Source organism: Jaculus jaculus, chromosome 7 (genome assembly GCF_020740685.1).
Source record: "Jaculus jaculus isolate mJacJac1 chromosome 7, mJacJac1.mat.Y.cur, whole genome shotgun sequence".
In the NCBI taxonomy this organism is placed as follows: domain Eukaryota; kingdom Metazoa; phylum Chordata; class Mammalia; order Rodentia; family Dipodidae; genus Jaculus; species Jaculus jaculus.
In genome coordinates, this window is record NC_059108.1 from 30,118,893 (window position 1) to 30,131,023 (window position 12,131).

The 12,131-nt window shown below is 43.2% G+C and overlaps 1 protein-coding gene across 1 annotated transcript in view; it reads left to right on the forward strand.

Moving 5' to 3' along the window:
* Window positions 1–11,366, forward strand: part of Cryl1 (crystallin lambda 1) — a 171,671-nt gene extending 160,305 nt beyond the window's left edge. Inside the window, exons 6-8 of the mRNA XM_004670546.2 lie at window positions 1,580–1,685; window positions 10,114–10,220; window positions 10,838–11,366. Of these exons, the coding sequence (XP_004670603.2) occupies window positions 1,580–1,685; window positions 10,114–10,220; window positions 10,838–10,951 (327 nt within the window). The 3' untranslated portion in view covers window positions 10,952–11,366. The remainder of the gene's footprint in view (window positions 1–1,579; window positions 1,686–10,113; window positions 10,221–10,837) is intronic.
* The last annotated feature ends 765 nt before the right edge of the window (window positions 11,367–12,131 follow it).

The following is a 12,131-nucleotide window of genomic DNA, read 5'->3' on the forward strand; positions in this document are numbered from 1 at the left end:
ATTGGAAATGGGTAGAAGGCAAACTCTGTTGTTGAGGAATATAACATAGAGAGCCAATCTTTAAAGCCAACATGCATTTATTGCATATAGTGGATGTCTACATCCAGGAAGGGATGGGGATGCAGTGAGGACCAGCGTGGTTGTACTGCGTGCCTGCTTTAGCACGGTTCTCTGTGCTGTGTGTGGCTTGATGCACACAGCTTATGTTTCATGTCCTCCACCAGCTAGATGGAAAGTGGCTCTTTTAAGATGAGTTGTTCAGTCAGCCATCAAGGACGGAGTGTTATCTTCATCTTGGCTTCTAAACTCCTTCCTCTTGAGCCTACTTCAAGAACATTGTCAGATAAAGTGGGGTGGTCCAGACATGCATATGAGCCAGAGACTCCCTATTTGTCTCCCTAAGCAGGAGGGTACAGCAGCCATAATATTGCTATGTTGGAAATCTGCCCTCTCTTAACTCCTCCAGTCTCTGGTTGACTTTGAGGCCTAGGAAGTAGAGCCATCAGGCTGGAACAACAAGGGGCCTCTGGCAACAGGGCAGAGGGTGTCTCCTTGTGGAAGAAAAATGGTGCCATCTCTGAGCCTTTCTTCAGCTGACAAGGCTTTTATTTCAAGTAGGGTGTCAGACAACCCTTTATGGGAAAGGCCTGGAACCCAGAGTGAGGCTGATACGTTTGGTGGGTCACTTGCCTGTGCCTGTCATTGGGAATAAGGTATGATGGTATGGGGGTGTGCCTCTAGGGCATGGGAACTTGGGCCTCCTGAGGGCAAGCGGGGAACTCATGGGAGAAATGGCACAGTTAGTGGCCTCTTACAGATGACAGGCCTCACAGTGACTGTTTTGAAGGAATCGTCTCAAGAAAGAGGCCCCATGTGGCAAGTCCCACAGGAATGCTGCCAATCTAACTGAGATATGGGGGAAATGTGTCGAATTTCTTCACATCTGCCCTCTCAAGAATTAAGCTCAAGGCGCAGAGGTTCTCAGGGAGGAATGAGCCCGCAACTTGATTACATATTTATGCCCTGTGCCCAAAGCTATATGTGTCAGTGACTGGATCAAGACCAGGCCAAAACACACAGAAGGTCACCTAGACATCTATTTAAGCTTAGCAGATAACATCCTGCCTCTTCCTCAGCAGTTCATATTTGCAGAAGACTCTAAGGTTCCACCTCAGCAAACAAGCCCATGGTTCTAAGCTGCATTTATTTCATCAGAGGAGCATTAATACACATTCATTCAAAGCACAGCAAAGCCCAGCTTGCAGGCAGTGGAAGCCCGGGAGTAACTTCCTGTTCTTTGTGTGGCTTAAACTCACTCTGCACCATCTAAGCAAATATCCAGAAAATCCTTGTGGTCCTTGTCCTCAGGCTTCCTTGGGAAGGAGGTGCAGGTTGCTTGCAGGTATGGATATCTGACCATTTTGTAAAATAGTCTTTTTTTCATGACCCATGTATATAGGATAGCTTTGTTGTGCAAAATTTGCATTGGAGAGTGCTTGGGGATGAAGCCTTAAATGAGGTAGGACCAAATTGCTTTTCAAAAATACTCATCCATATGCTGTCCTTATTCCCCATATAGGAAGGAATAGTGTCTCCTAATGACCTGGACCTGGTCATGTCAGATGGGCTGGGGATGCGGTATGCATTCATCGGACCTCTGGAGACGATGCACCTCAATGCTGAAGGTATGTGTGGGCCTGGGGTAGGGTTCTGTGCTGCTGAGTATTTCCGTGCATTTTCTTATCTGCCACCTTTTTTTCCCCTGGTTTTTTGAGGTAGGATGTCACACTAGCCAAAGCTGACCTGGAATTCACTCTGTATTCTCAGGGTGGCCTCAAACTCTCTATAGTCCTCTTACCTCTGCCTCCTAAATGCTGTGATTAAAGGCATGTGCCACCATGTCCGGCAGATTTTGTCTTTTTAAATGAGCAGAAGCAGTAGAATCTAGAGGGGGACTCTCTTAGGCCATGGGGGGGGGGCAGGTTCTGTGATCCTCAGCAGGCTGGGTGGTGAGGAGCCCTTGGTGGAAACAAAAAGGAAAAAGGGGGCACACTATGATGGGACCTCGCTGCATATCCTTTTATGTGATGGAAGGGAAAGTGATAGCTTCCTAAGAAGATGGTAAAGTTACCCTTGGAGGCAAGAATAAAGAAAAGTGATCAAAAGATAGCAGTGCTAACTTAACCCCCAGGAGCCTGTCCTGGAAGTATTTTGTGACTACACTTGAGTCCATGGGTTGTAGGTCTCCCTTCCCAAAGGCCAGGAGCCTTGAGGCAGGTGGCTCCACAGGAGGGGGCTGGCAGGGCAAGACAGGCCAGACAGCTCTCTGTAAATTGACTTCAGAAGCCTGGAGTATGGGAGGGGAAGGCCGTGACTTTTTTATTTTAATTTATTTTTTTTAGGTAGGGTCTCATTCTAGCTTAAACTGACCTAGAATTCACTCTGTAGTCTCAGGGTGGCCTCAAACTCTGGTGACCCTCCTACCTCTGCCACACTTGGCTTCCTGAGTGACTTTTTAAATAAAAGAAAGATGGCTTGAGAAAGATAATAATAAACCAGATTCTTCTCCAAAGAGAAGAAGTCATGTGTAAACCAATGCATGAAACCATCCCAAATCAAAACTAATCAACAAAGGAATGACTCACAATCTAAAAATATGCTACCTAGATCTCATGGCTATCTCCTGATATTAAAATAATAGGAATGGTCTGGGGGATATGGCTCAGGGTTAAAGGCACATGCCAGTCTGGATTCAGTTTGCTAGTACCCATGCCAGTCAGAGCACATGCATCTAGAGTGCATTTGCAGTAGCAACAGGCCTTGCCATGCCAATTCCCCACCCCCCTCTCCTTGCAAATAAATAAAAATATTAAAAACAATAGGATAAAAGTAACTTTTCTTTTTTGAGTTAGGGTCTTGATATATAGCCCAGGCTGGACCTGAACACACGATCTTTCTGCCAAATGGCACGTGCCACCACACCTGGCATGACAGAAATTGTATTTATTTGTCTTGGTTCTTTTGTTATTTGTTTTGGTTTTCCTTTATGTCTTTTGTGGTTCCAGGGATTGAACATAGGGCCTTGTGCATGCTAGGCAAACACTCCACTGAGCTACATCCCCAACCCTTAAGTAACTATTTTTTTTTAAACTTTTCTGTGTTGTCATAAACTTATACAATTGCTACACACTACTTTATCAGAGATATCAGTAAGTGGTAAAACATATATAGGAATGTAAAAGTAATATTGTATGTAGCACCACAGTCTATATTTAACAAAGAATATTGAAAAGTTAGGGATTTCCCACAAGAAAAGTGGCCGTGTGTGTGTGTGTGTGTGCGCGCGCGCGCGCTTGTGCGCGCGCTTGCATGCCTGCCTGTTTTGGCTTTGTTTTGTTTTGTTTTTTTGAGACAGGGTCTCACTGTAGACCAGGCTGGCCTCAAGATTAATCGGCCCTCCTGCCCGTGCTTCCTGAGTGCTGGGATTGTAGGAGTACACCACCAGGCCTTGCTACATTCCTAACTTTTGAAGGGGTGGAACCAGAACAAAAGACTGGAAATGGGGGGCTGGGGAGATGGTTTAATGGTTAAGGCATTTGGTTGCAAAGCTAAAAGATCCTGGCTTGACTTTCCAGGACCCACATTAGCCAGATGCACAAGGGGGCGCATGTGTCTGGAGTTCGTTTGCAGTGGCTGGAGGCCCTGACACACCTATTCTCTCTCTCCCTCTCTCTGCCTCTCTCTCTCAAATAAATAAATAAAAATAAAGGTTTTTTTTTCTTTTAAAGACTAGAAATAGCAGGCAGAAGGTATGTATGTATATATGAGACAGGAAGAACTTTCTAGTAACTGGAGCTGGTAACAGGGAGTGGGGCTGTATGGGTGACTTGAGGGCTTGGTTAGATATTGATAGATTTCTGCCATGATGTGAAAACTGGAGTGGATACCTTTTGGAGTCTGATTTTAGTCCTGTAATTCTGTGATGCTTTATTAATAGCTCAGTCAAGAACACTGTAAAAAATGGAATATGTTTTCCAATGAATGATTCAAGGCAGCTTTATCAATACAGTCTTACATACTACCGGAGCATGTATGATTTCAGGAGTGGACTTATGTTGGGGTCCTGTGAACATGGGGCAGTAACTGGTGGAGGCTTCCTGAAAGTTGAGCACTGTTAAGAGTAGCTGATGGGGCCTGGAGAGATGGCTGAGTGGTTAAAGTGCTTGCTTGCAATGCCTGATGGCCCCAGTTTGATCCCCCAGTACACATATAAAGCCAATGCACATGGACACATGCATCTGGAGTTCACTTGCAATGGCAAGAGTCCCTGGTATGCCCATCCTCACTCTATCTCTCTCTGCGTATGTCAATTAGATAATAATAATAATAATAATAATAATAATAATAATAATAAAAGAATAGCTGACGGAAGAAAGGAGTTTCTCAGCCACTGGGATGCTCTGTAGGAGGAAAACCATTGAATAGGAAGGAATATCAGGAAGATGCCATCATACAAATGAAATAAGGGTTTTGAAGCATCATTAAAATGCTTGTGTATAATTCCAGCAGTCTTCAAGTAGCCCTTCTGATTGGTAAACATAGCCAGGCATTTGAACTGGACATAGACACTGCCTGATAACCACCATATTTTTCTTTTATTCTTGAGAGAAAGAAGATAGTTGAGGTATCTCAAGAAATTGATATGGAGAGAACTGAGAAGAGCTTTGAGTCTCAGACAAATAGAAGCAGAAGCCAATGCCACCAGAAACTCAAGGATCAATGGGTGGCAGACAGGAAGGAGGCCATAACAGTTTTTTAAACAAAGCTGCTGTGATAAGAAAGCTTAATTGACTTACCCTGATAAGGCAGGACGGATGCAGTTTTCAACATCAGAGCATTCCAAAACCCAGAGGTAGACAATTATAAGATCTGTCTGGAAGCTATGGCAGCAGTGGAGTCACCTGGAATGTATGAAGGTTTGAGTGGGTTTTCTGGTTTGCCAATATGGCTCTTATGAAGCTGACCATCTCAGGTTAAGGGGAGGTTTTAGTTTTAAAAGTTACAGGTTTTTTGTTTTTTTTTTTTAAATAAAGTGTGGGTTCCTGCCAGGTGTGGTGGCACACACCTTTTTTTTTTTTAATTTTTATTTATTTATTTGAGAGTGACAGACACAGAGAGAAAAACAGATAGAGGGAGAGAGAGAGAGAGAGAGAATGAGCGCGCCAGGGCTTCCAGCCTCTGCAAACGAACTCCAGACGCGTGCGCCCCCTTGTGCATCTGGCTAACGTGGGACCTGGGGAACCGAGCCTCGAACCGGGGTCCTTAGGCTTCACAGGCAAGCGCTTAACCGCTAAGCTATCTCTCCAGCACACACCTTTTTAAAAGAATATATTTATTTGTTTATTTGAAAGAGAGAAGGAGGGAGAGAGGGAGGGAAGGAGGGAGGAAGGGAGGAAGAGAGAGAAAGAATGTGTTCTCCAGGGCCTCCAGCCACTGTAAACGAACTCCAGATGCATGTGCCACCTCGTGCATCTGGCTTATGTGGGTCCTGGAGAGTCGAACCTGTGTCCTTTGGCTTCATAGGCAAGCACCTTAACTGCTGAGACATCTCTCCAGCCTACCGTTTTTGTTTTGTTTTGTTTTAATCACAGTTAGTGCTAAAATTTTGTTTTTGTTTTTAAATGAGAACTTCATTGCATGAACATACTACATATTAGTCATATTCCCATTGGATTAGAACTTGTTTTTAATCTAATTAAATAGAAACTGAAAAACAGGAGGGGAGCGTGTTTATTAACTCAGTGTTGGCTACTTTTTATTTTTTAACCTTTATACTGACAACCTCCATATACACAGTGTACCCTGATCATACTCCCCTCCCATGACTCTCTTTTGTCACCCCTCCTCTGGCTCTTACATTCTTTGTGCTACCTCTTTCTGAATAGTCCCTGACTGGCTACTTGTAAAAGCATTCCCTGGGGAGCACACACTCACAGAATATTGGTTCCAGATAGTAGAGTCAGTAATTTAGATCCTACCCTGGCTTTCCCATTTACTAGCTGTATAACTTTGGGTCATCCACTTAATTCAGTGCACTTTACTTTTCTCCTCTGTTAAGTGGGGATAATAGCAACCACTTCCCAGGGGTGGTGAAATAAACCACATGGGAACAAGTGGATGGATGGCATAGATTATATCCTTAATAAATGTTGTCCTTTATTCTTATTTACTTTTACTGTAGTTTTTGTGGTTTAGGGGTTTGAAATCAGTGCCTTGTTTATGCTAGACAAAGTTTTACCACAAAATTATACCACTAGCTCTTAAATAGCTTCTTTATACATTGTTTAATTTATTACCTTTCCAGGTTTTAAAAAAATATTTGTTTATTTATTTTCAAGGTGGGGTTTCACTCTAGACCAGGCTGACCTGGAATTCACCCTATGGTCTCAGGGTGGTCTTGAACTCATGGTGATCCTCCTACCTCTGCCTCCAACGTGCTGGGATTAAAGGCATATGTCATCATGCCCAGCTTTTTTTTTTTTTTTTTTTTTTTTTTTTTTTTTTGTAAGCTGTTTTTAGTTTTCCCCCAAAAGATTCACACAGGCCTGAGAGGGAAGTACAAAATAAATACAGATGAGAACTTTTGTCGATGTTGTTGTTGTGGAATAGAGAAAACCTCAGAGCCAGGCCTGGCTTGTTTCTTTGGTGAGGCTCCACCTTGTCCCTGGTGGCTGGCTGTGCTCTTCTTGTATTTCTTCTCACTGAGGAATGACAATATCTCAGGATCTGGCAGCCTTAGGAATCTACTTCTAGGTGAACTGGTTATTTCCATTTTGCCTCACAAATCTACTGGATATGTATAGATATTTATCCCTCTCCCCCTTTTTTAATCAGAAAGTCTGCTGGTGGGTTCAGTCCATTATTGCCAGTGGAAACAGCTGAGCTGAAAGGCCTGATAAAGGAAGGGACCCCCTGGGCAGCTGTAACTCTCTGAGCCTGGATGTCTTCTTCAAGTTTAGGAACTTGATCCTGGGAGGAGGCATTGGATAGTGTCACTCTGTGATTTCAGGCTCTTTTGATTTGTTTTAATAACTTCTATGCATCCCTCTCTCAAACTAAGTGAGTTTGCATAAGTGTGGATGAAAACCAGACTACTTTGGTGTGGGTATCATGAGGGCTATCCAAGAAACTGAACACATGGTCTATTTGGCCTCTCTCTGGGTGCCATCTGGGTGCATGTGATACAGTAGGCTGTGTCCCCACATAGAGTCTGGAATCTGCTCTATAAATTCAGTAGACAGGAATGCTTCCTGCCAGTGGAGATGCTGTAGGTTCAGGAAAACTCATCACTTCACCCAGTGGGGCTCTCTGCTGAGGAAACCCAGGTCAGCAAGATAAGCGGAATCTACTCTTAGGAGAATCAGTTCTTATCCATATTTCTTTCTTTCTTTCTTTTTCTTTTGTTCACTTAAGCATCTCTTAAGAAACTGGGTTAATGTCTTCTGAAAAGCTAAACTCTTCAAAAGTTTATGGAAAAGCAGAGCCCAAGAGAACAGAGGGCATGGGAACATAGAAGGAAAGACCTAGGGATAACTAGACTGATAGGGTGAGCTAGTGGGGGTATAAGGGTAAGGTGCTAAGCTGGGCCTTTTCCATTTCTGATGGAATTGACATTTTAGATTAATTCTCACTCAATTCTCTTTTCATTGTATATGGAAGCCAATTTTGTGGCATAGAGGAGGGATTGTAAGTTGTGGTATGAATGGCTTCACTATATTTTATGTCAGAAAAATAAAATTTTCTTTAAAACTATACATTTTGTAAAAGATGCATGTGTCACCTTGTGCATCTGGCTTTATGTGGGTACTGGGGAATTGAACCTGGGTCCTCAGGTTTTTCAGGCAAGGAATTTTTAAAAGTATTTTATTTATGTATTTATTTGTTGAGAGGGGATGGAGGAGCTCAGCAGTTCAAGCACTTGCCTACAAAGCCTAAGGGTCAAGGTTTGATTCCCCAGCACCCATGTAAGCCAGATGAACAAGGTGGTGCATGCATCTGGAGTTTGTTTACAGTGGCTAGAGGCCCTGGTGCACCCATTGATATTCTCACATTCTCTTTCTCTCATTCTTTCTCCAGATGTATGCGCTATCTTTCCAGCCCTTATTTTAGAAATTTTGTCATGTTGTATCCAATTTCAGCACTGTCCTAAAATTATAGAAATTGACTTATATTCATCTACCCAGGAGCCACCTGCTTCTTAGAGTAGACCCTGAAAGAAAGAAAGAAATCTGACTCTTGGTTCACTTAACCGAGTGAAACTGTTGCTTCTGCTGCTGCCACTGCTTCTGATGTCCCTGTGGCTGCTGGCTCCATTGTTAGGCATTCATTAGTGTTTTTATTGAGCAGCAAAGACAGAAATATGTGTGGAAGGACAGGCAACACGTAAGGATTAGGCATTACGTGATTAAGAAACAGGGAATTTTGACCCTAAAATGTTTTTCAAACATTTGCTCAAAGGAAAGGATTTAGGGCAGGACTGGTGAATTTTACTGACCCAGAAAACATATATGTGTGCACATGCGCGTGCGCGCGCGGACATACACACACACACACACACACACACACAGAGAGAGAGAGAGAGAGAGTGAGTTAGTTCACTGATGCTCTTACTCTAAGTGTGTCTATTGCTTTCAACATTTCCGTAGTAGATTCATTACTTTTAACATCCATTGCTTTCAACAGTTAGTATGTCTCACATATGCACACATTATTCTAGATAAAAAGTACAACCAGGTCACTGAGGAAGTAGGGCAAAGAGCATGGGTTAAGTCAGCATCTTTTAATATTCCTTGTCAATATTGGTCATCTGTGCTGTTCAGGGCAAAGGCAATGGAAGGACAGTAAATCTGGTTACATTGTTCTAAGTAGGTTGATACATTGTTGTAACACTAACTTTAGGGCAAGTTACTTGACACAAATTTAGCAGCAAATGCATCCCATAAAAATATTCTCAGAAGAGTTATTTATAAGGTCCATATAAAGTATTCCCATAGTTCATTCTCATAATTCGTCCCCACAATTGTGATAGAAAGCTAACTACCATGTCTTCTTATTTAATATCTTTACCACTTACTTAATTCCTGGGTCTTTGCCCCCAAAAGGAGTACACTGTACATTTACCTATAGTCTAGTGTAAGTAAATTAAAAAAAAGAAAAGAAAAAGTAAAGCAAATACTTTATTTCTAAGGGGACTATTTAGGCTGTTCTCTGGTCTCTAGAAATGTTAAATCATCTGGGATAACTTAGGCATCGCTGGAAGATTTACAACTGAATTTCCAAGTTAACATGAAATTATTCCTTTTAAACTTTATCCACTGGTTAAACACATATACTAATGTCAGAAAAATGCTAGGTTTTAATATTTTACCATCCAAAATAATTTGTCAAACTGGGCATGGAGGTGCATACCTATAATTGTATCACTGGTAGGTGGGGTCAAAAGGATCTGGTGTTCAAGGCCAACCCTAATTATGCATCAAGTTTGAGGCCAGCCTGGGCTACATGATGCCCTGTCTCAAAACAAATAAACAAGGAGGCAAGTAGCCACAAGTTCAGGGATAGCCTGCACTACAGAGTGAAACCCTGTCTGTCTGTCTGTCTTTCTATCACACACACAAACACACACAAACACACACAATCAAGATCAAAAACAGGGGCTATGGATATACCTCAGTTGTTACAATGCTTGCCTAGCATGGAGGCACTTCTGGATTTGATCATGGCCGCCCAATAAACTGTATGTGGTAGAAGATGGAAGTAGGAGGTTCAGAAATTCAAAGCTATTATACACATAGAAAGTTGGAGGCCACTCTGGGATACTTGACACCATGTCTGAAGGGGAAGAAAAGAAAAGGAAAACAGAGATAGTGACTCATGGGGAGGGTCCTGTTTTCCCAGGGCTAGCCTATGACTTACCTTTGTCTTTGCCTTTTCTTTATCCCTTGGATAAGAACATAGATTCTTGGTCAGGGCTGAGACCCTGGATGCTCTCTTAGGCTAAAGCTCTAGAATGTTTCTGCTGTTATGATATATTCTTGTTTCATTTTGTTTCAGGAATGGTAAGCTACTGTGACAGATACAGCGAAGGCATGAAACATGTCTTGAAGAGTTTTGGATCTGTTCCAGAGTTCTCGGGGGCCACAGTGGAGAAAGTTAATCAGGTGTGTATACCTTCTGGGAGTCCACAGGCTGTCTAATGCTGGCCATCACCCTCCCCTGCCACCTGCAAGTGGACATTCATCTGTAGTTGCAGTCTGGGCCCTTAATTTTTTTTTAGTTTTAATTATTTATTTGGTAGCGGCAGACAGAGAAAGAGGCAGATAGATAGAGAATGGGCACACCAGGGCCTCCAGCCACTACAAACGAACTCCAGATGCATGTGCCACTTTATGCATCTGGCTTACATGGGTCCTGGAGAATCCAGCCTCGAACTGAGATCCTTAGGCTTCACAGGCGAGCGCTTAACCACTAAGCCATCTCTGCAGCCCTGGGCCCTTAATTTTGATGGTTCATTTTTCCTGTCTGCCCATACTTGCATCCTGGTCACCAGGAGAACTTAAGAGCAATGGGGGGCGGGAGCAAACAGGTGCTCATTTTAAATTTTCTCTGAGGTCTCTTAAGAGCTGGGAAGCCTGTGGTAACTGCAGTTTTCCTGTGTTTCTTGTGTCTTTGAAAATAGTATATGCACAGTTGGCATACATAGGAGAAACATTTGCATTTCTGACAAATAACTTCCTCTTATGTTTCCTCTATTTTTCTACCCTTTGCCTCTTCCCAGGATATATGCATGAAGGTTCCTGATGACCCAGTGCACTTAGCTGCCAGAAGACAGTGGAGGGATGACTGTCTCATGAGACTTGCCAAGCTGAAGCGTCAGGTGCAGCCCCAATAAACTGTTGTCATCTACTGTCACTCCTCCTGCTGTGAATCCCCATTTGGGGAAATTCAAAGCACTTGATCCAATTCCTCTAAATCAGTGAGAAGCACGCAGTGCTCCCCATAGGCAGCCATAGACACTCAGAGCCCAAGCCCACCTGGGTTGTCATAGGAACACATGGGCTCTTAGGCTCAGGTTTCCTACCATCCGGGCAAATAGTCCACAGATTTTCACCTTTTCTTTCCAGAAGAATTACACATGGCCACATTTTACAGCTAATGATTGCAGTTTCCTGTTACTTAAATCTACTTCAAAAGTATTTTTGTAATCATTTTCTAATCCTTTTCTGAGTATTCTGGGACCCTGCCATGAGGTAACTACCTTCATTGTGCTAGTGCTTATTCTGAATAAAAGTTTTTGATTCCATGAAGACATCTTTTTTCTTCTGCTCTTTCTGAGAATGGGGCCTCTAGTCCTGATACTCGGCGTGCTTTGCAGTGACAGTGAAGGGTAGATAATGAGCAAATACTTTGCTCCGGGTCCTTTATCATTCACTAAAAGTCCAGCAATTTTGGTCAGTGTTTCCTGAAGTGGGTTCAGGGGTGGGTGCTCTGCGGTTCTCAAGTCAGATACATTTGAAAAACATTGTCAGCTGTCCAGTCTTGGAATTTTCAATAGCAAATGAAGGAGTACAGAGTTCTTCAGAAAAGATACCTGCTTAACTTTCACTTCCTGTACCTTCTTTAGCATGAAGTCTGTTCCTGGCACCAGTTTCCAGAACACAATGGGGACGATGAAACAATAGTAAAGTGACCATAAGGCCAATTTGGTATCCCTGTCCCCCCCCCCAGATATTCATGAATGGGGAGCATGAAACCTTTGAGGGACCCTGTAGCAGAGGCTTCATGGAGGTGACCCATGTCCCTGGCATGGGTAATGAGCCAACCCCTACAAGTGAAGGGAGAGCCTGGGGGAAGAGCCGTGTTGTTCTGGAAAAGGGGATAGCTCATCTTACTGTGTCCAGGAAGGAACTCTGATAGGGAAGAACGTGGGCTGTATGCCAGTGTTTAGACCTGTGCCTGGAACCAAAATAGCGTGTAGGCAGAGAGCACCTGGAGAGGTCAGAATCTCAGGACGTTCACTCTGATAGCAGAGTGCATAGGACTGGAGGCGTGACTGCAGTGAGGGCTGTGAG